Below are 24,132 nucleotides of genomic sequence, written 5' to 3' on the forward strand. Positions count from 1 at the left end.
CGCGGGGCTCGTACCCCTGCCCCCGGGACTGCCTCTCGTTGGGGGCCCCTCAGGTGCCATTCCGAACGCAGGCGCTGCAGGCGGTTGGACGGGATGGGCTCCGGAGGAGCCTGCCGTCCTGAATCCCTGTGGGATTGTGTGAGCAGAGCGCCCCGGAACCCCCGCGGAAACCAACAGAGTGTTCCGAGCTACAGGAGAGGGTCCGTGGAGGCCCCGGCGAGGATGAAGGGGCCTGGGGTTCTCTCTCAGGAGGACTCCGGAGGAGCTGGGCCTGAGAGAGGCGCCTCAGTCCGTACAGATGTCCCCAAGGCCTATCAGAAAATGTTGCCGGACTCTTTGTAGTGGTGCCCAGCAACCGGACAAGGAGAAATGGCGATAAACAAAACCACAAAAAAAATCCCACCTGAACCTGAGGAATAATTTTCCATTAAGGGTGGCAGATCACTGAACAGCTGCCTAGGGACATCAGGCAGTCTCCCATCTCTGGAGACATTTCAGACCCACCTGGACACATTCCTGTGTCACCTGCCCCAGGTGCCCTGCCTGAGCAGCAGGGTCAGAGGGGGTGATCTCCACAGGGCCCTTCCAACACCACAAATTCTGTTACTCCAAAATGAGACATTTGGTTACAAACCATGTACCAAAACCAGGTTTTATTTCACAGCATCTTAATTTCACAGAAGAAAAAACAAACAAAAAAACCCAAAAACAGAACAAGCTGCAACTGAGACTTTTAAATAATGGAATATGACAAAACTAGAAGAGTTTTTGTTTACAGGAAATGTACAGGCTCTTCTCAAGAGAGTTCTCCGTGCTGAGCCACCCCAGCAGCACCTTCACAAAGCACCAGAGCCCCCCTCGGTGTAAAGCTTTCTCTTCAGAGCAGGAGGAGTTTGGCTGTGCAAACGTGAACCGGCAGGTCTGGCTCTGGTCCCACGCTGTTTGTGAACACAAGGTACTGAGAGTCCTTTGCCACATGGTGGCAGCTTTTAGGTGAAAAAAGAGAGATTCCAGCACAGGGCTGCGAGCTGCGCTCTGGGAACGGCGAACGCGGCGGGCAGAGCAGGCGGAGCTGCGGGAGGATCCCTGCAGAAGGGCTGGCTGTCCCTGCTGCCCCTGCACACACACAGGTTCCTGCACAAGCCCCAGGCTCTGGGCAGCATCACCCCAAGCCCGAGCTCTGTCAGACACAGCTGGCACAGCCCTCGTTGCCCTGCGTCATCCTTGGCTTCCCAACTCGAGTGTGTGCCCGAGCCAAGGGCTAGAATAACTGTCAGACAACATTCAGCTTTCTGTAATTTAATGCTCCTTTATCCCAATTTGTTCTCCTGGAAGAAAACAAAAGCTTGCCGGTTTTATGACGTAAACCCACAGGTCCTGGGAGTGTAATTTCAGCCCAAATGGCCACTTGAACTAGACAAACTTCCACTGAATACAGACTGCAAAGTGTTGCAAACCAAAGTGCGTTTTGTTCCCTCAGAAAGTTCATTTTGTTACAGAAACATCTTTATACACTAAATAAAGAAGTTCCCAGAGAAAGACACGTTCAGATTTCATTCACACCAATCAAGCTGTTCTGTGAGAAATTTCTTTGCTGTGTTGTACCTCTGGCCCCTCCACAATGCCTTGAGAAGTGGGGGAGCACCTCAGCTGTCTGCACCACTGTTTGCTAATTTGGAGGCTCATTACACACTAGATGTTTAGTACATCACTATTTCTGCATGCAAGGACAGTTATATTCAGTAGAAAGTTTAACTAGTAGGCAATTTTTTTGAACCTTTTGGAAGATATCTGGCAAGCTTATTGTCTAAGCTATTAGCTACATCTCACTTCTGGAGACTGGAAAGTCCTTCTGTGTTAGAGAAATCACAAGCATATTAAATTTTACACAAATAATTTGAAGCTACATACAGCTGAACACAGTTACAAAAGGTTTGATAGTCACTGTAATTATTATATATGAAAAATACACTTTGGGACCCACTCAGAGAGGAAGGGGCTCCAGTAAAGTTTGCTGCAATTCTAATGAAGCCAAATTAGCTTCAGACAAAACACAGCTGAAGAGCAAGGATTCAGCTTTGGTTTTGGCTACAACCAATATTTAATACAAGGAACAGGAATTTACATTACTTACATATTGGATAGCAAGTCCCTGACCTCAGCACGAGGCCTGGCAGTTTAGGAGTCAAACTTAAATTACAACTTTCTCATTGGAATAACCAAGTATCAGTTTTGTTCCTTGCAAAGGGACCCAGTAACTTGTATCAATAATATTGCTTCAGAAAATAAACCCAAGAGCCAATACCACAGAAGGTTCCACGTAGGATCAAGAATTCATTCCCAACCTGGATACTGTAAAAATAAAGGAAGGAATAAGCCAACAGGCAGAGAAGTTATTTGAACTCTAGAGAGCTGCTGGGCACCAGCCAGTAGTGGCTGCTCAGATGTGCAAGAAATGCCAGTTTTATGAGGACCATCACAGTGATGCAACGCTTGGAAGAACAGAGTAAAAAAAGTAGCATTTTAAATACCGAGCATGCTTTGTTTCATTGTCCTCGGTTGGCAGCACTAACTCTACTGGCTTCATATTTGCTCAGATAAGACCATCTATAATACAGTCAATCCTAAAAAAGGTGCTTATTTCAGGCTACAGAACAGAGAAACAAATAAAACCCCTAAATTATGCATTTGACAGCAGATTGCTCTAAGTCAAGTGCTCATCTTCCACTCAAGAGTGAATTAGGATGGCAATCACTTCCCAGCTACCTCACTCAATGTGTGGTACTTCATGACAGGTTTTCAAACCAATTTTCCTTCTAAAACAAAATGTATGTTTTTAAGTTATTTATAGTAAATAAATTGAACTGGAGTAATTTCAACCTCGCTACTTATAGATCATAGAATAGATGCCCTGTATATTATTAGTGCAGATATACTGGAATTGTTTTCCTTGTATGCAAGGCCAATGCAGGTAAAGAATAAATGGCTATACAAATTCAGGATTCCCCACTAAATAACGGAACTAACTTAAAAAGCACTGGTACCAGACCAGCCAGTTTTAGGCACATCATTAAAAAAATAAAGTATGCATTTCGTTAATGTAAAAATGTGAGAAGGTTCTTAGAAACATCTGAACTTTATGGTGCACTGGAATGGAAGTGATGTTCCTTCAGTTTCAAGGAATACAATAAAGGCTTAAAACAAAATAAAATAAAAAGAACCAATACCATAGTATTCTTCATAGGGAAGAACAGTTTTAGTAAAACCAGGAAGATAAATAAGGAATAAGAAGCAGCCATGACAGCTGACTGGTGAACATTTGTGCTTTAAATGTCCGAAAGAAAACGAATTTCAATAACTCTTCTCGTACCATGCCCCAGATTTGGCATCTGTGTCCACAGACCTCAGCAGTTCCCATCACCCTGCAGCCTTCCCAATGAGCTGAGCCAGTGGCAGCTCCACAGGCAGCATCCTGGGGTGGGATACCAGCACAGCTGGATGCTGGCTGGGATGGAGCTTTGGTTAAGACTGTTGTGTGAGCCGTCTGTAATGAGGTAAAACTTGGTTTTCAGGGAGATACAGAGCCAGTTCCAAAGCCACGAGGACGGTGAATTCGAAACCAATGAGATCCCTTCTGTTGAATCTGAATCTCTCTTCTAGTTTCTATCACGGTGGTAACAAAACAAAACAAAGGAGGGGAGAAAGAATCAGTTAATCCAGGTGATTTCAAGGCATTGTTAGATTAAGTCTGTGATGCACGGCCTGAGCTGTATTTTCAGAATTAAACCAGCTTATCAGCTCAGCTGTGACACCCACACAACTGTTACTGCTTCTCTGGCAAACATATACAAGTGCAAAAATAACTTTACTGGAGGATCAGTAAGACACTAGCCTGCACCAGGCAGATAGTTTTAATGAATTAAAAAAAAACAAAGCAAGGAAGAGCCCTAATGAGACATAAAACTGAAAGAGCTGGTCTTCTGTGCAAGCACGTGCCACTGAAAACCTTGCATTTAATCTTTGCCTATGAGCTAGGGAGGAGGTTCTGAGAGCAGCTGGAACAAGGCTCATAGCACTTACATCTATTAGGTGTTTCACTTCGTGTTTCCTGAGGTCACTGCTGATCTTGGCTGCGAGCAGAACACAAGCACCAGCACACAGTTTGCGGTTCTGTTTGTTGAGTTTGCCTTGGAGGACGAGCTTCTCAAAGTAAACGTAAGCCATGGAGACAGTCACTGGCTCCAGACTGCACTCCTCACTCAGGTTTCTCATCTCTCTCTTTAAACTGGGAATAGAAGAAAAGACACCCCCCCAGACATGACAGATTTTATTAAATGCTGTAGAAATACTGCAGCACAGCAACTCAGAGGAGCACATGGGCCAGACTCCTCTTTGGAAAGCCATGACAAGTATTATCCTACAGTGGAAAAGCCCAGCTGGTGCTGATGCACAAACTGATTTCACCTGGCTGACAACATCCACTGTGGTAGGACAATTCCTCATCTGCCCATAAACACCAGAGCTTAGCTGCCTCACTGACACACAGGCTATTGCTGCAGGATTTCTTCTGGGTTCCCAAACTGGTTTGTGATTCAGATGATAAGAGTGAACCACTCTGATCTACAGAAAACCATGGCAGAGCCCTGCAGATGACAGCAGCTGCTGCACAGAGACCTGTCTGGTAGACACCTTGTGAAAGAGCCAGGTGTGAGGGGAAGGCAGCCTGCTTCCCACACTCCCCACACAGCCAGCCCTTCACCTCAGCATCTAGCAGGTTTGGAGGTGGATGGCTCCTCCCAGGGCTGCCATCCACACTGTAGCTGCATGATCTCTGCAGGAACACACTGCTCTGAACTGCTGCAAAGAGGAGCATGCAGGACTCGGGCAGGACAGACTGCCCAAGCAAACCTTCCCCTGGAGCTGAGCTACACCTGGCCCTGGTGACTCAGCAGAATCGTGTTCAAGCTGGCTGTTTCAACAGGCTCTGATTGCATCAATCTCCCTGTAACACCAGCAAGATTACAGCTCTCTGAAGTGCAACAGTGCATCTTGGTGAGGAGCAACCAGATGCATTTACTCAAGGATAAGCAATTCTGTGTGGCCTCCACAAAAAGCTTTTCTTTACCAAGTTTCCCCAGATCTAACACTCTTTATCCTACAATCTTGTTAGAGTCTGTAGTCATCAGTAAGTCTGGTAATTGAAAGGCAAAAATAGCCAGAGGGCCCAGAAAGCCAATCCAGTTGGAGTGGGATTGCACTGCAGCCAAGCAATCAGGTTACAAGGGTTTGTTTCAAAGCTAATGCTACTCCACTGTTAATTGGCTCCTAGTGTTAGTACACCACAGTTGGTGAAACAAAACCCTTGAGGTGGAACTTTGAAAACCAACTGTTACCCTTTCTCAGCATCCTAAAGATTCCAGTACAGGGCTGTCATCCTACAAGTCAGCTCAGCTGACAACAGGAGATTAGTGTTTAATCATATATGCTATTAATAGATACAGTATTTGCTGTATACAAGTGCAACCTCAGACAGTGTGGATGATGTCCTTGTTACTCAAGGCTTATTTCTTACCTCCTAATTTTGCTCAGTGTCAGCTTGATATGAGGAAACTTCTCTCTAAAGGTTTCATTCATATCCTTTTTAAGGTCTGAGGGTTTCACATACTCTATAACTGTAGTCTGAAATGCAAGAAGCAAAATTTATCATTTGTCTTGTGAACAGGACCGACAGCCAAACAACTCTTCCAAAAACACTAATGCAAACACAAACTTGAGTTTTATTATTCACAATTTAACATTTCTGAAATGTCCCAAAGTTGAATCCCAACTATAAACAAAGTCTTTAAAAAAATAGTAAGCAAATGGTTACAAGAAGTAAATGACAGCATGAAGACAGATTGGCCTTTGACAAGCTCACTGTACAAACTCAACAGTTTCTATTTTTCCTAATCAATTATCAGAAAAAACACTTTTTCTTCCTAGAAGAATTTTTCTTCCTCAAAAAAGCTCTTTATAGGAGGATCTGTCAGGGAGTCTCTCCTCTTTCAGGTATGCCAGTCACTCACCATGTAGGAGGCAAAGATGAGAACACGTTTATGTTTTCCACAGGGCCACTGAGGATCATCCAGAAGATTTGGATCATACTCTGCAGCTTCTCCAGCTTCACTTCCTGAGGGAATGAGGAAAGCACATTGGGTCATCAGAAGAAGAGCTTTAAATTCCCCGTTTCCTCCTTAAGAAAGTTTTCAAATAGCAAACATTAGGTGTTGGCAGATCTCAAAGTACAGGCAAATTGCAGCTACAGGCACATGCATGCATTTTATAAATGCACCAGTCACAAATTAGAACAATTAAATAAACCACACAAACTCTTTCTCCACCACACACACATCATGCCTGACAGACCATTTTAGATTTAGTGCAAACTGAGTTTGCATCTACAAATATACCCAGAAAACAACTACCTAAGACAATTATTTTGTTGTAGCCTAACAGACAGCAGAGTTGTTGTCAGGTTTGCTCTTTTACACAAGAGAAGGGATTCTTGGCTCAAACTCTGGCTTATGCATTGTTACTGTGCTGGAAGGCAAGAAGAACCACCTGGATCTATGTACACCAGATGTTTCTTGGTGAGAAATATAAAACTTTACATTCCCAAGGAAAAGCTTTGTGCCTCTTGAATGGCATAAACAGAACTAGGCCAGATATATGGAGGCTGTAAGGAGTTTGTGGAAGCCTCAGTCCTAAGGCTCATCATTTGCACTGCACTAACGAGCTGCAGCATCTCCATCCCAACAACACACCTGCAGTTGTCTCAGACAAATCTCTGCCTTTTCTGCTGTGTGCACCAGTGATGACAGAGCTGTCTGCTGTCCTTACCAATGTCTGTCCCTGCTGGTATTGTTTTTGCTGTCACAGGTTTGTATCTTGACCCAGGAAGACTCCGGGGGGCACTGGCTCGACAGGGGGGAACAGCACCGTAGGCGTCGGCTTTGCGAACAACCAGAGCGTTGGTCGGGTACAAGAATTTTGCATAGGACACAACCTGAAAGAAGAGAAAGTTGTAGTGGTTATGGGGGGAAATTTACTGAAAAGCTTACTTCCAGACATCTAGGATTTTCCAAATCAGAGTCCCCTAGAGTCTGGATTTGGGAGTGGGGAGCTTGTGAGACAGGAGGAAGGGAAAAGTTGGATGAAGCTTGCCTTGTTTCCACAACTTTAAAATGAATTGTTGTAGAAGATTTGGTGGGATGGCAAAGAAAAGGAGAGAATCACAAGTAAAATTCTGGCATTATAAATTTAACTAAAGCAGTATGAATTTCATCCATATTTCTATCAGAATTTCACTCACATGTTGCCTCAGATAGCAAAGCGAACTCAAGTCTCCAGAAACAGAGGCAGAAGTGATCACAAGCTTCAGCAGCCTCTTCAGAAGAAGCATTATCACAAGCCACAATTTCAAACTAGGGGTCTAAAACTTCCACTGCTCTGAAAAGCCACAGCTCTCACAAAATGGATAGCAAAGCACTGCATAAATTGATTTGCCCCAGCATGAAATGGTCCTGGGGTGAAAAAATAAATGTCCTTACCTTGCCATCAGCACCCAGCTCTACTCCTTCCAGTCCAAGCACCATCTCAGTAGACACTGAAACTCCTCCAGAAGGATGTCGCTGTTTCTGTCCTTCCATTTTCAGGTCACTAAATGCAGGTAAGAAAGAGCACTATTACAGAATGCAAGCCCAGCTGCCCATGGTAAACACCAACCAACACCACCAGGTCAGAGTTCTCCTGTGTGGAAACAAGCCAACCCCTCCATGCCACCTCCAGGAGAGCATTAGTTTTTAACTACTCTTTTCAAAAAGTGGAGATGTTCATTAACCAAAGAATCAGATTTCATTTCAGTTTAACACAAATCTACCAATCTACCTATTGAAGGTAAACTGTTTTTAATATGATCTTTCTGCACAAGACCACACCATTCCCAACCCTCTAATGCTCAAACACATAACAGCAAGCTTGATTTAAATTACTTGTTTTCCAGGATTAGAAACCTGCCTTTCAAGAGCAAATTTGCAACTCCTGTGCACACAAGCTCAAGTTCAGAATGAAGCTTCAGGTCTCTGTGTGCCAATGATGGCAGCACACGTGGCTTTGTCACCAATATTCCAATACAAATTCCAGTTTTCAAGTGAAGAACTGCCTTGCCAGCTTGCAAGCAGAACAGCACAGTGCTCAGAACTGCTCTGAAATAGCTCCAGTGACCTTGCTGCCTTTCTATTATGTGGGAGAATATTTTCCCATCAACTATTTTTATGGCATGTATTTGCATACAATACAATTCCCACGACTAAGCATCCGTTTCCTCTGTCCATAAGTTACTGACAGGACAGAAGTGACAACACAATTGTTTTGCCAGAACAGAATTAGTGTTTTGTATGGTATATTTGTAGATAACAGACCTTCAGAGAATGGACTTAAACTTTACAAGGGACTGAAGAAAGATGCAGGGAAATCCAGTTTGTGGGTTTTGTTTCTCATAAGTGATCATACTGACAGTTGTAAACAAAAATGTAGTCCAAACACTAAAAGCAGTGTGAATCAGTCCAAACTGTTTCTGCCTTTCTTAGGTTGCAAATAGTGACATTCACGGCTTAAAACTGAGAAACAGAAGAGCATCTTTAACTCATTTAGGTGTAAATTCACTATAAAACCTTGAGAATTTCCACTGAAGGCAACAGCACCCTTCCCTGAAACTCCCTGTGCTTTTTTGCTGACACCACTGTTGGTGGCTCTAAAGACAGCTGATTTCTGACCACTTCAGGAGCATAGAAAATCTACCCAGCAGCCAATCACATTATCTGTTCAAAGTTGATTTCAGAGATTTCAAAGGACTGGAGTGCTTTGAAACGTGAATAAACACTGAAAGAAAAGTCTGCCTTTTCCAGTATTTTTCTCTTGGAGTTGGAATGAACACTTTGACACTGTGGCAGTGTCTGGCTGTCTGCTCTGACAGCAAGCTCTTGTCCTTACACATGAATGCCAGGTTGAATAGGTTCACTTGCTTCAGAGCAGGAGACACCAAGCAGACTCATTGCAGGAGATCTCTTGAAACAACAGAGCAGACATTTTAACATTTCCCAGAGCAGCTGAGGAGACTCACCTGATCCGTAGCCCCTCCCCGTAAGGTAGGATAGAAAACGCCACGCACAGGGTTCGTTTGGCACAGATCAGCACTATCCTGTAAGCAGATGGGGAAAGATCAGGGTATCAATTAATATCCAGAAGTTACAAAGCAGCTTTTTATGGGGTATTAACACAAGGCTCTTCTTATCTTGCTCTGCAAGTCATAGATACTGCCATGGATTTAACATTTTCAGAAAGCAGCAGAACAGCAGAGGTTTAACATTGACCCTGCAGGTTCTTGGGGCTCTCTATCAAACCTCAGTGTTTAGGACCTGCCATCACCTTGGGAGCTCCTCAAAGGAGATCCCAGTCCTTAAAGATATATCTATATTTATGTAATTTTTACATAAACCTTGTGAAAAGATATAGATAATATTCTACATTTAGATGAAACCTCACACTTCCATTAATTATAAACATAACTGCAGCCTCTCTTTCTCTTCTGCTCAGCAACCATGAGCCAAGAATTTGGCTAAACCAAACCATTCTCCTTAATGGCTTCTCCATTCTCAGCTCTGACCTCTCTATGCCAGAGATAAGGAAAGTGAGAGAAATAAGAAAAGTGAGAGAAGAAAAGAGAGAATTATTTAACCTCCTCAGAGTAGGATGGCAGAATCATCAGTGTATTGCTGCAAATGTAGCAGATATGAGCACCTACCACCTCTGACAGAAGTCTGGATATACCTAACAAGGCCCCAGAGGCTTCTCTAATTCTCACTGATATTAAATGTCTCACTGCAAGGAACTGGAGGCTGCTTCCTGCTGCACACATGTATAAGGGGAACCTCAATGTCCACATTACCTGCTGTTCTTGGTGTCATACTGCCTCATGTTCTTGATGAAGTGCATCTTCTTCAAACTTTTGTGTCTTGGAGACCCAGATATATGCTTGGTTCTGCAATGATAAAAAAGAAAAACAAACAAAAAAAAAGCCAAATCTGTTAAGGGTTCTGAGAAAAATTCATGCCAGTTTATGATCAGATGGCAGCACTAGCATGCAGGACCTCAGAGATTGGCGTGGAAGAGGGTGGAGGGAGGAGAGGACTGCATGCAACGAGCTGAGGTTAATGCTGCTTTTGAAAACAAGTACCTTCGGACACTGGCATATTCCACTATGTCTTCTAAAAAGTCTAGAGAGCAGCGCTGGGAGATAAAACGCCTTCTGCAAAATGCACAACACCACGAAGAGTGAACAGCATTAGTTCATGGCCTCTGAGTTTATGAACTGCAACAGATCTATGAGCTCTTAGGATGCATGGCAGGCTTTCTGGATTTTTGTTTTGTTGCAAGAGTGCTTAACTAAGAGTTTAAAGTTTCTTAAAAGGCCAAGAACTTGTTTCCCCCTCTAGGACCCTTGCAGTACATATTTATAGCAACTTCATCAACAAGACCATTCATTACCTGCCACACAGAAGAACACCTACCTATAAGTTAAACCTAAAAAGCTGCCAAATACTCATTTAAAATCTGGCAAGAATGTCACAAAAAGATCCTCCCATCAAGGCAGGGGAATAAATAATTTTATATCAATTTAAGCTCAGATACAGGTACATCTGTATGATGACCAAACATCTGTGTGCATTCCCCATTCAGAACAGCTGTCTCCAGCTCCAGGAGTCAGCAGACTGAGAGTCTGTGGCTGCAGCTCAATAAAACTGACAGATCTCTCTGAGAAACAATAGAGAGGGTTATTAGAGGAAGCAAAAAGTATTTGGCATCCATGTGAAGTCCCAGAATGGAAGATGCAAGAATAATAGTAGGGCTCATGTGAGTTAGTGTAACAGTAATAGGATATTACGTTCAAGCAAAAAAAAACAGACTTTGCCAAAGTAAGATGCATTACTATTGTCCAAGTCAAGTCTTTCTTTGTTTGTAGAGATTTACAAATGAATTGTTTAACTCTGACTGCAATTTCTATAGGAACAATGCACTCCACCAGCAAAAAGCTGACACTACAACTATCAGAGTCTGCATTTTCTGCCTTTGTTTGAGCATGCATTATGCTACACTTTTAGCACAAGCTATGTGTGCTCAAGTCCAAGGTTTTCTTCCCAAGTGAGACAGGAACTCAACTAATGGGCAGTGCTGCCATGGAAGTCAATGTAGAAACAGCACAATAAGACAAAAGTCACAGGACTCTGGTTTGACAAGAGCAGCTTCTGGCAAAAAAAAAAAAAAAAATCAAACCTCAAGCTGCAGCAGAGCAGCCTCTCAGCTGCACTGTTCAGGCACTCTTAAAAGGAAGTAAAGCTCAGAACTCAAACAGGTAGGAGGATGAAAAATTAGTGTCCCTTTCTGCAAACACAAGGGAGGCAAGCACTCCCACAGGACTAACACCTTTAGTATTGCTAGAGACTGCCTCCTACAAATGCACAGCCATTAAGGTGCAACTGGAGAACTTTCCTGGCACAGCTTCAACACCCTCCACCAGCACTTCAGTTTTAAAATTATTACTGGTTTGCTGCTTTTCAGCAAGAATGGCACAGGAACGTTTAACACTTTCACATTTACACAGCTCTCCAGTTTAATCTAGCATCTAAAATTCAGTAAAAAAACCTTCATGAAATGAGGAAGTAACTGCAAACCTCCTGGCTCTAAAGCAGTTGGTAACATCCACAACCTTCCTCCCCTCCCGGGGGAGACCTGGCTGGATGGAGACAGAGAGACGCCGTGTATGGCAAGCAGAGGGAAAACACAGCTAATGCCAGTGGGCACTGGGACAAAAAAAGCACCTAGTTCTGTAAAAGGATGCTTGGTGTGAGTAACAGGATGGATTGGGACAGCCATGGCTAGATCCTCACTCCTAACTCCATGGTGGAGACTCAGTGAGGGTGCTACACCTTCTGAATACCCCCTTGTTTTCTCAGGAACAGGGACGAGAGTGCCAAATACCTGAACCAAGAGCAGATCTGGAAGTAAAACCCACTGCAGCGAGGGGAAGATCCCACCCCTTGACTCAGAACCACAATGACTCATCCCCACTCTGCCAACAGGAAACTTCATTTTTAGCTACACTTGTAAATAATTTCTGCCCTCAGCGAAGCTGTCACCTTGGAGGAATCCCTGTCGCTGAGCCAGACACTCTCCCTCAAATCCCAAAACGGGGTGTACGTAAAGAATTCTTATTAACCCAGAGTACCTGAAACAGTTTGTAGGCCCAACCTAACATTTCACAGCAACACAGCACCCTCAACATGTTCCGAGAGTCACTAGTGTAGTACTTGGGAGAATGCAGCAAAATTTGACACTTTTTGAGCAGTGTGCACTTATAAATATGCACACACCCATGTATTTGCTTTAGTTTGAGTGCTCTTCTCATGCAGCCAACTCACACTTGCACAACAGGCTGCACTGGGTCACTCCAGGGACTGCTAACTTTGATGACAAAAAAATGTCAAGTCACCTATGCTGTGCTAAGCAGCTTCACCCAGGATACACTTCTTACTTTGCTCCATGGAATTCAAAGGATTTTAAGTGGTTTACACAGTGTGTTTGTTGCTGAAAGCAGCCTAAATACTAAGAATACCAACATCTCTACATATGCTGAGTTATGCTATGCAGCCTTACCCATGTGTGATCCGGCGATTTGAAATTGAAATACCCAGTATTAAAATGTTCATGGGTTCCATGGAGCAGGCTGTAATTCTAAGACAAAATCCAAACATGCCTGTTTGCCAGCACCAGTCATTGCTGTGACAAGCTATAGAGGGTTTGGGCACTTGCACGTCCCTAACCAGGAGCTCATTTTTGGGTGCTTCCCAGCCTTTTGTTTCAGGAGCCAATAAAGCCAAAGCAGGACACTCCCAGATCATTAAAAACAGCAACTGTGTTTACAGAGCCAGAACCTCGAGGGGACCCATCAAGAGCAAAAACACACAGAGCCCATGCCCAGAGATAAGGGGCTATCAAGCAGAGGAATTCTGGATTACGCCTTGGCTCCTTATCTCCATGTGCACACCCGGGCTCACACAATCCAACACCGCTGCCAAATCCCTGACCAGCTGAACATTCACTTAAAAAAGCCCACAAAACCCCCCTGTGTTCAGGAAAAAACCCAACAAATTAGCTTCAGAGCTACATTTTGACTCCTGCCCTGGGAAGCAGTAGCCAGCCCACACATTTGTTCTGATGGATCTCCCACTGAGAAACCCAACGTTTGAGTGCTTCCAGCTTCAGAGTTGTCCTCTCCTGGCCCTGCCAGGGTCCCACTGAAATTCTGCAGAGGCTGGACACTGCATGAGCAGCAGTGGGATCCCCAGCCCTGAGGGTGACACAGCTCTGCAGTGCTCCCAGCAGGACAGGACACAGCTAAGAGCAATCTATGTATAGCAATGGTAATCCCTACATGTCCTGTCTTACGAATGGAAAGAAGAAAGCTTGTTAAGTCACAGCTCCAGATTAGAGAGCACTGACCTTTCTGCTAGCTTGGCAAGAGTTTTCTCCCTCCTCCCACCTGCACTGGGCTACCTGCAGACACCCAGGAGGACAAAGATGTTGCTGCAGCTGGAAGTGTGCAAGTTCTTTAGCAGGTACTGAATGCAAGGGATGCTGGCCTTGTGCTGCCAGATGTGGTTTCAGGCACAGACCAGCCTCATCCACTCCAGCTGCTGGGCCACTAACAGTCCTCTAAGGCACTCCCTTGGCCACTCATGGCCCCACTCTGCACTCACAAATTCTGCAACAAACAGCCCTCACAAATCTCATTTTAACCGCTTAAAGTGGGGCCTTAACCCCAATACTGGGCCTGACAGCGACCAACGGTGCAGCTGCCATTTGGCCACTTCGAAGCTCCTTTCCATTTTGCCCTTCTGGGTGCTGCATTTCTGCCACAGCAGGCGAACTGACCAGCTGGCCTCCTGAAGAGTGAAACTGAAAGCTTCTAACCTCTCACAGTGTTTCTCCCCCATCCCTCTCAGGGACAGGGCCGCACTCTGAGCCCCCCACACAGCCAGAGTTCAACCAACATTCAGATGTTTCCACCAACACAGCACCCCGAGTTCTTCTTACACTGTGATCCCTTGTTCTCATCACCTCCAGGATCACCAAGCCCTGCATCAGGACTGTTCGAAGATGCTGCCAAAGCTGCCCCTCCTCCAAGGGGCCCAGCAGTGTGGATTTGTTTCTATTGGAGCTGCATCCATGGCCCTGCAGATGCTCATGCACGCACAGCCACACACCCCAGGCACTGGGCTAAAATTAGCAGCAGGGCTGATACCCTCTGCTGCTCTTTAGCCATCCATACTGCCAATAGATGAGCAGAATGGGGGAGGTCAAGGATTTTTAATTACTGCATAAAATTAGGGCCTAATAGAATTTGGTTTCCTATTTCTCACTTTAGGGTTTTTTTTTTTTATGATGTTCCTTTCTAATGTCCTTTACAGGCCTCAGTATGATCACATTTGTCAAGAGGTTGAGTTATTAATATAACAAGGACAAAAAATCATTTATTGGTTTTTGGAAGCACTAGCTTAAAAACAACTGTCAAAGGTAATTTGCACAAGAAATCCAGATCCCAAATCCTGTTTACAACAGGAAGACATACCTGTCAGCTTTGTTTTTCCAAGACATATTTCAAAGCTGTATTGTTTTCATTCCTTAAGGCAAGACAACAAACACATATGAATTGTGCTTGGGCTTCACCAGGTAAAATCCAGGCATTGGGGGATTAAGAAAGCTACTCCTTGTATTTAAGCTTACTTTTTAGCAGCTACCATTTCTCCTGCAGCCCAGGAGACATGCAGAGATTTCAGAGTGTGTGAGTGGGAGCATCCCTGCTCTGCTATCAGTGCCCTGTGCCTCACCACCCTCGGCGCTCACACTAATGAGTTTCCTGCTCAAAAGCAGATTGAGTACAGCTCACTGGGAGCAACAAGTTCTCAGTAATTAAAGCCAAAAGAAGCCCAGACTGCATTTACACTGAATCACATCAAAACCATGTCTTTGGTAAAACAAATGACTTCACAAAGGATCTGTGTCATGAAGAGCCCAGCACCAAGCAGGCCATTTTCATGGCTGGACGGCTCCAGCTCAGATGCTCCTTGAGAGGCAGAGAAGAAAGACACTTTGCATCACCAACAGTAAGTGTACAGCCCAGTGCTCCTTCCTCACAAAGTCAGCTCTCACTGTTTTATGGCACCACAAACATGCACTTGGATTGCAGGCCTGTCCCAGGAGCTTTCTGACATTTAAGTACCAGCCTGCCAGAGAATAAATACAAGTCTCACAGCAGGGCTAGTTTAACTTCTTCATTTTAAAGGGTAAACTGAAAAGAGCCACATGAGTATGAAAAATACTTTTAGGCTACAAAGCAGGTCCCTCTGTGAGAGCCCAGGATGAAGGAGGAGGCCTAATTCCTTCAGCTTGGTGTTCCTACTCAAGGTTTGGTTGCAAAATTGAAAGGGCACCAGGGGCTTTCCTGCTGGTCCCAAACAGCCAGGAGAAAATCCTACACTCCTCCACCAGCAAAGCCACATGCAAGGGAAGAATGTGTCACACAGCCTGTGGAACAGATGAGAATGAACAGAAATGGAGTGTAATTTGAATGAAGGTGGAGGCCGAGTAAGTGGGAAGCTCACTAAGCCTGGAGAGTTTTAAATACTAACAAGGAAAGAAATTAGACAATCTTCACAGCAGCTGCTACTTCATTGCTGATTCACAACCACATATGATTAAGAACTAATAGAGAATGAGCTTTATATTCATTGAGTTTCATAAATCACATTGTTTTGGTGCTCAGAGTGTTTAGACAATGCAAGGAGAAAATAATGCCTTCCAGTAAGTATTGTGAAAGCCCAGCTGTTGCAACAGAACCACCAAACCAGATGTGAAGTTTGCTGTGCCCACAGCCCTCTCCTAAAGCTCATTCCTAAAATCCCTGCTGCTTCTCACAAAGCATTCACAACCAGCATTTCTCCAAATTTCTCCCGGTTTCTGGAGGTGTTCATAGCTCACCAACCTGGTTGCCCCCTGTGCTTTGTGCTCTGCTTACTCAGCACTGAACTGCTGACCAAAACAGGCACGTGAAATGCAGAGTGTGTCCTTGATGACACTCTGGGCATTATGCTAGAAATATTCATGCACTTCACTGAGAGATGATGCTGTCATTTCATCATGTGCCTTGCTAAATAAAAGCCTTCAGCACAATAAACTCCCAAGCTGAAAAAAAAAAGAAAGAAAAAAAAAAAAGAGAGAAGCTCCTAACTGAGAAGGAGAAAATTAAAACTGGTGACTGGAGGAAACCAAGTCAAAGCAAGTTTACAGAGGTCCCACAGTGTTTTTATGAACACCTGTGTTTTCCTATTTCATTAGCCATCCCCTTCAATGCACAGTGAAGAGGTTGCAGCTTTACTAGGGCAAAATTTTATGCTTAAACTGCAGCAACCACAACAGAGCAAGTGCAAATCGGTCCTTGATGTTAAGCAAGCAGCCCTGACCAGCAGCAGTTCAGCCCATGCTCAGGGGACTCCAAAATGAGCCAGCTGCCCAGCTCTGAGGCAGATCTGCACTTGGGTACCACCAGCTGAGCAGGAGCTGGCACAAGAGGAGCATTCCCTGGAGAAGAGCTCCAGGATCACAGCTTCAGCAATGGGGTCAGATGGCAGCAAGCTTTGAGTTTTAAGGGCTTGGAATGTGTTGTGAAACAGAGGGCCAGCTTAAAGTTCTTCCTTTAACACCTTTTCAGGAAATTGGAAAATTAATCTTACAGTAATTCCAGGTGAATTCCAATTACAGTAGGTTAAATACACAACAGCTGTAAACCAAAGGTCAGGAGTTTGGAGCTCTGTCTGAAGAACTGGGTTGACTGAGTGGCTTTAGCTGAGCACCCTCCACCTGCAATCACCTGCTTTATCAACAATACCTTGTGCTCATTAGGGAGCCTAAATTTCATTGTGCATTTTTAAAACTCCAACTACAGAGCCAGACACCTTCAGAACAACCTTCAAAAGAAGGCTCAAAAATATCTTCAAGCTCGCTCAGCCTGACAGCCTCACAGCTTTAAGTGGCTGACAGATGGAAAATAGGAGAACACAGTATTTAATATACTATATATCTAATATACTATATCTAACTAAATAATTACTTTTAATATACTATACTGTAACACTCCTACAGGACTTCCTCACTGGAGGTCTGAATAGGATTCCCAAAGTTAAGTTATTCTGGTATTTATATTTAATTTGGTAGCTTTTTCCTTCTTGGCTGACAAGTCCTTGACTTGAAGCAAGACAACATCATTCTGATCACCCTCATCACCTCCTGCAGAAAGGAGCTCTGAGCTGGAATCCCCAAACCTGCAGCATCCTGAAACCCACTGCCAGGCCTCCTGCATCACTCTGAAAAGCTGCAGAATCCATCCACAGGTAAAACCAGCTGCAAGTGCAGTTAATTGTACACAGACTACTCCTGCCCGGAGAGCAGAGATCTCTTTAAAGCCTCTGGACTGTCTAAATTGAAGAGGTCAAATAACCTTGGTGTTGGAAGTGTCTCAGATTGCCTGACCCAGACCCATTCACAGGAGTGCACAGGATACAAGGACTTGGATGTTCTGATCTCCAAGTTTCCTGCCAGGCATACGACTTACTTCTTCTGCTTAATTTATCTGGCTGGGAATGTCCACAGCCAGCTATAAAACACTTAATAGTGGACACATGTAATTCACCTGCAGTCAAGAATATGAGAGAAATCTGCTGAAGCAACCTGGGGAGGAGACTGCAGCCTTAACACTCCAGCTGACTTTTAAATGAAGTTCAGGCTTAGAATATGCTCATTTTGAGCCTCGAGCAGCACATCCCAGTCTGCTGTTCACCTCTGAAAGGTCAAAGCTTGTCATCTTTGACAGAACTCACTGCTTCCTGGAAGGCACCGTATGCCCAGCTTGCTCCAAATTAGGTTCAAAATTTAAACTGAGACTTTATTTCATCCATCTCAACAATTTCTGTTTATTAGCAGAGTGGTTTTTATAAAAATATTTATATTCCTTGAAGTGAAAACAGCAGCTAAGCTGACAGTAGGACAAAACAACACATTAACCACCCTAAGTATAAAATCCTGACGAAGCATTTTTGCTGTTTCACCCACAGAACTAATCTGATCACACCTATGTCAGCAATCTGGCATCCAATTAACACTCAAAAGCAGAGTAGATCCAGTGTTGCTGTTATCAACTACTGTTTAAACTCCCACTTTCAAAATGACCTAAATTTGCTGATAAATCAGAAACGACTGAGCTATCACAAACACTCAGTTCAGCTCCCTGACCACTGAACTCCAAGGACATTAAAGCATCAGTCACAAATAATTTAGTCTCTGTGTTTATTCTTAGGCCCAGCAAAACGCAGCAAATGATGGCAAAACCAGCTGCTTTTACATTACGCTATAATGAAACCTCAGAAGCACAACAAGCATTGACATCCAGGGCTGTTGTTTCCATTTTTCATGCTTTCATAACCTGGTTATTTCCATGGCTCTCTGCTATCTGTGTTTCCCCAGAAAGCTCTGCCAGTTTCAGACCCAGCTGCAGAAATTCATTAGAAATCTGTGAATGCCGATTTGTTCCCTGTTTGCTGCCTCCCTCCACTGCTTTCTGTGAGGCTTGTTCTGTGAAAGAACAAAAGAGCAGAGCAAGATGGCAAAGGAGAAGGGAAGAGGGATGGCAAGCAGATCAGGCAAGCTGGTATAACACAGCATTGTAATTTAAGATCCTGTAAACAGAAGATTCCTTAGGAAAATAAAAGTGGAAGGTTAAAGTCATTCAGTTTATAACGCTCAGCCAGCAGCACAATGAAACTGAGCATCCAGGTTTGAATGGTGCCTCCTCTAAGTTTCCATCCTAAAGGACCTGAGAGCTATGGAGGAGCTCCAGGTTACATCAGGTGAGCAGATCTGTGGTGCAGATCCTGCCTGTCACCAATAACCATCCCCCAACTCGAGCAGAGGTGCTGTCACACCCTGCCCTGAGCCACGCTGGCCGCTCTCATCAGCTTCTTGCAACCTCTCAGTCAAGTCAAACAAGGTCAAGTTTTGTAATAAAACTCTGCCCAATGATACTGTCAGTAGATAGAGATGCTGATAGTAGATAGAGATCTCCATGGAGCAGGGCAAGCCCCAGCAAGGATGAAATTCCCAGACATGGCACAAGACTGGTCACTGAACAAAGGCAGAGTGAGTCTGGAGACCCTGCAGCCAGTGATCCTCGTGTATCTGAGGAAAATTCAAAGCAGCTCTTGACAGTGACTCAAAAAGGACTCTGAAGAGAACAGCTGCCTGAAGTGGGCACCAAGGATGAAAAGTCCAGGATGGCAGAGCAGATTCCACTTCCCCTTCCCTCCACCAACTTCAGTGGCCTGTACCTCTGCATGATGCAGTTAATGATCTAGAACAGCAACACTGCTGTATGGCAAAACAATTCTCAGATTCCCAAGTCCTGATAAAAGAAGATCCATTTTGTAATTGCTGACTTTGGAATCTTAGTTTGCAAACAGCTCACCCAACACAGAGGGGGACAGAGTAAAAGCACCACCGTCCTGAAGGACATTCCTCCTGTGATTCCCTGAATCACTCCTCGTGTATTTCCAACAAGAAGAGATGCCTCTGCTCGGTGGGGATGGGAGATATTCTGTCACAGAACAAAGCATGAAACTGTCCAGTGAAAAATAAAGAGGTAAGTCAGTTACCCTATAAGTTGACAGTGAAATTGTCATAACAGAGGGATGGTCCATTTCACCCACTGCTGTGCCCAGTGTGACTGGGGTGAGGTACATTGGCTCTAACACATCTCCACAGGCAGCACAAAACTGTCCTTTTGTCAGAAGATGAGTGTGTCCATGTGAAGATGTGAATCTCCTGCCTGATGGTTTCAGCAGATGCCCTTTTTCTTTCAAGATGAAAACCAGATGAACTCTCACTCTAAATCACCCTCAAAAGTAGTATGCAAACTGATCAGTACAAGATTCCCTTCCAGCCAGATCTTCCATGGTTTATTTTGCCATTACTCAGACAGAAGCCTTTTGATTCCCTTGATTGCCCCTTGCACTTCTCTCTACCTTTTATTTCTGATTCATCATTCTTTCAAGCCAGATTGATTAGAATTACTGTAGTGGAACAGCTCAAACCTGATGCCAAAGAAAGAGGCAGGAAAGGACATCAAGTGAGAAGATCCTAGGAATATTTTCTTAGTGTCCTATTGACTTGGCATGGGAAGGGGAAGGATTGTCTCTCCAGAACTCTGCACGCACAGAAAGCCTCTGGCACAACGAAAGCCACATCCACAAAGGGAACTGTGCTTTGAAACTCTTGATGCAAAACCTGCCCTCAAGAGCTTTGCCTACAATATAAAAGCAATGAAATTAAATCACACGGCACCTCCTGTGCTGGCTTTTGTGGACCAGGAGTGCCGCGTAGGAACTGTTCCACAGCAACACCCTCACTCCAGGCTTTCCTGCTCAACAAGCAGCACACAGCTACAGAATACAGGGCACCCAGCTGGAGCCACAGCTTCAATTTCTCCAACAAACAAGGAGGGAAAGGTCTCTTCCATGACAAGAAAAGAATAAGTGAAAATAACGTTTCAAGAGGAAAACACCCCAGGAGGGAAAACACATGAGGACCCCCCCACATTACTGGCAAACAGCTACTTCTCTTCAAATTCACCTGAACCCCCAAGCTGGGGATACACAGGACATCTCCACAGTGAGATGCACACTGAAAGGGGATACCCATCAAGTGCATTAGCAAACTCCCCAGCTTTAAAGCACCGACAACATCTCTATTTCAGCTCACTGACAAAGCTCTCGAAGCCACTGTAAAGACCACAGAGACTTAAAGCCTTTGATACTGCTGCCTATCTGCAGCCTCAGAGGGCCAGCTCACTTTACAGAGCTGTTTATGCAAGAAACGGCCTGAAAAGAGTTCTTTCAGAGCTCAAATCCCCAAGATCTGAGCAAGAGCTTGCCTTCCAGTCGATTAGAAAAGCAACACTTTCAGCCTGACAGAAGTCCCTTGGAATTGCAATAGTAATCCTGCTCTGAAGGCCAGAGCATCCTCCCCCGAGGCTGACAAGTTCCCTGTGCACAAGCACTCATTAATACACAGTTGCAGAGACAAGCAGCACAAGAACAGGAGAAGGCACGACACCAGCAGTGCAGGAAGCGCTCTGCCTAACAGTGACCCTGCCAGCTTCATCTGGAAACAGAGAAATGCAGAAACCGGGCTGGGGAAAAGCAGAAGGCAGGGTTCAGGGTACCGCAAACCTGCAGACACAGACACAGCCTCAGCGAGCCATCCCCTGCGCAGATCCCCCTCATCATCCGCCGCTGCGCGGGCCGGGGCATCCTCCGCGTCCCCGGGCCCGAGCGGCGTTGCCGAGGCGGCGGCAGCGCGGGCCGGGCAGCGCTCCCCGGCCGGATCCCCGCGCACCTCCGGCCGGGCCGCCGGGGCAGGTGCTGCCTGCCGGGGCCACCGCGGGGCCGGCGCCGCCTCCCGCGGCCGCTGTCCCCGGGGGCGCCCGTTTCCCATGCCCCGCTCCCCCTCCCGGAGCCGCCGGCCGGCCGAGGGCCCTGGGAAAGTCCGGCTCTTCCCAGGCCCGCGGGGGTCCCGGCGCTTCCCACGGCCCGCGGGGTCAGCGCGGCGGGGCGGGGTGTGGGCTGGCCCGGCGAGCCCCGGCCCCTCACTCACCTCTGCCGCTGCGCCTCCAGAGCGAAGCCGCCGCCCGCCGCGCTCTGCGTGGGGCTCAGCAGCCCCGGGGCGCCCGGCTTGGGGCCGCCAGCATCCCCGGCAGGGCGGGCGGCGCCGGGGGCGGCGGGCACAGCGGGCCGCCCAGCAGCAGCTGCGGCAGGAAGATGCCCCCGCGGGCGGGGTCCGCATCCCCCTTGGCTCCGGCGGCGGCGAGCGCGGGCACGCCGGGCAGGAGCAGGGCGGGCGGCGGCTGGCATACGGGCGGCGGGGGCAGCAGGCGCGGGGGGCTCCGGCCGGCTCCGCCGCCGCCTCTTCCCCGTCGCCCGGGCCGGCGGGCAGCGGCGGCTTCTCGGCGGGCGGGCAGGGCGGCCGCCCGTCCAGGGAGATGTTGTTGAGGAAGAAGAGGGCGGCCTGCCGCCGCCGGGAGTCGCCCCGCTTGCGCGGCGGCGGCTGCTCGCGGGGCGGGCGGGGAGGCGGGGAGCCGCACGCCGTGGCCGCAGCCATTCTCCGAATGAGCCGCGGCCGCCCGGGCGGGGCGGCTGGAACGCAGCGCGGCCGGCGGCTCGCGCGCCCATTGGCTGCGTCGCGCCCGAATGCAAATGAGCCCGGCGGCGGCCCCGCGCCCATTGGCTACCCGCGGCAGGCCCCGCCCCCGGCCCGCGGGGCCGTGCCGGTGCTGGCGCCGCCGGCGGGGGCAGCGCCCGGAGCCCCGCGGGGACGGGGCGGCCCCGGCGCCCCCCGAACCTCCCCTGCCTCTCCCTCTGCTCCCTCGGCGGCTTCCCTGCCGCAGCCACGAGCCCCCCGTGCCCCGTGCTAGCCCCCCCGTGTCCCCGCACGACCACCCACCGTGTCCCTTTGTGTTACTTTCAACAAACTTCTCCTCCCCCGGTGTCCCCACCCAAACCATCAGTAGCGCTGGTGGCCGCCGGTTCCCAAGAGGTCCCGGCCTTTCTGGAGGTAGGAGGGCACATCTGCTAAACCCATCGCAGGCGCTGAGCACGTCCAAGCGCTGCTGTAAAGCGGATGGAGATGCTCTTGCTCCATCCCCGCGGGCTCGGAGCCGAGCCTGTGGCTGGCGGGGCTGGGGCGGACCCCGACCCGCCGGCCCCGGGGCGCAGACCCCGCGCACAGCCCCGAGACTCACCGGAGCCCGTGCCCAGGCATGGATCCGCACGCTGCCAGCTCCTGAAGCAAAGCCAAGGCAGTGCTGATCCTGGGCCGTATATGGGCAAGGCAGACCCGGGGCTGGGAGGATATAAACTCAGTATTTATCTCCACAAAGTGACTCAAGGCATCTCTGCGCGATACGTTGCTTCCCGGACCGGTGTGTTTATACTGCACGGGATAAACATTCCCCTCAGGCACTTGAACCCATGTCTGTCACATCCCGGGATGCTGCTCTGCCCTTTCCTTTCCTCGGAGGATGTTGATGTGCACTGACAATGTCCATGCCACTGAAGGGGAGGTTTGGGAGCTGTGCGGGGCGTGATGGAGCCTTCGGAGCTGAGAACAGCAGTGTGTGGGCGCTGGTGGCCTCTGTGTTCCTCTGAAACCGAAATGAAGCCTTCCCATGCTTCCCACCTCTCATGCCCTGAAGCAGCTTGTGCTCCCAGGCAGGATTTTGCCCACACAGAACATATTTTAACGTACAGACCAAATCTGCCATTTGAGATGTTTACCATTGAAAGTTGCAATTACTGTGTTTGCAACACTGGACCCTTGGAGTGGTGAATGCTTTTGCCAAATAGGCTTAAAGAAGCCACGTGGCAACTCTTAATATTGCTTGCAGTCTACACCAACAATCAAATTGATGTCTGATGATATGGCCTGAAATATGAGCACTGAGTAAAAGACAGGTTTTGAAACTTTCCTATAAAACACAAACAGGTTCTGTGTCTTTTCACATGGCTGTTTCATAAGATCCTTTTTTGTATGCTGTTGCAAGTGGGCCATCAACATGTCTTATAGTATTAGTAACTAATAATAATAATAATAACAACAACAATAGGATTAAGATAGATGTAAGACAATGTTTACTTGTAGGTGTCCATTAAAAATCCTACAGTGAAATACAGACTCTGCCCCTAAAATCCTAAGAACATGCTCAGCATCTTATACTGTTCAATATAGGTCAGATTTTGAGCCTAAATTATTTGGCCGAACCATTTCATATCACAGCTGTGGAAAAAATAGTTTGGGATAAAAAGGAATTAAAATCCTTCCTGCTGGCAAGCTCATCAAATAAGCCAGGGGATGAATAGGCATGGAAACCTATCT

The 24,132-nt window shown here is 46.8% G+C and overlaps 1 protein-coding gene across 1 annotated transcript; it reads right to left on the reverse strand.

Annotated features, from left to right (window-relative positions):
* Nucleotides 1–659: 659 nt before the first annotated feature.
* CABLES2 (Cdk5 and Abl enzyme substrate 2) lies at nt 660–22,482 on the reverse strand. Its single transcript, XM_030963560.1, is given in 12 exon segments — nt 660–3,663; nt 4,081–4,285; nt 5,573–5,679; nt 6,066–6,169; nt 6,880–7,045; nt 7,590–7,698; nt 9,161–9,238; nt 9,986–10,078; nt 10,274–10,345; nt 21,856–21,947; nt 21,950–22,143; nt 22,146–22,482. Coding segments are annotated over 12 exon segments (1,698 nt in total). The 3' UTR covers nt 660–3,522.
* Between the last annotated feature and the right edge of the window lie 1,650 nt (nt 22,483–24,132).

The sequence above is a fragment of the Camarhynchus parvulus genome, chromosome 20 (assembly GCF_901933205.1).
Source record: "Camarhynchus parvulus chromosome 20, STF_HiC, whole genome shotgun sequence".
NCBI classification, from domain to species: domain Eukaryota; kingdom Metazoa; phylum Chordata; class Aves; order Passeriformes; family Thraupidae; genus Camarhynchus; species Camarhynchus parvulus.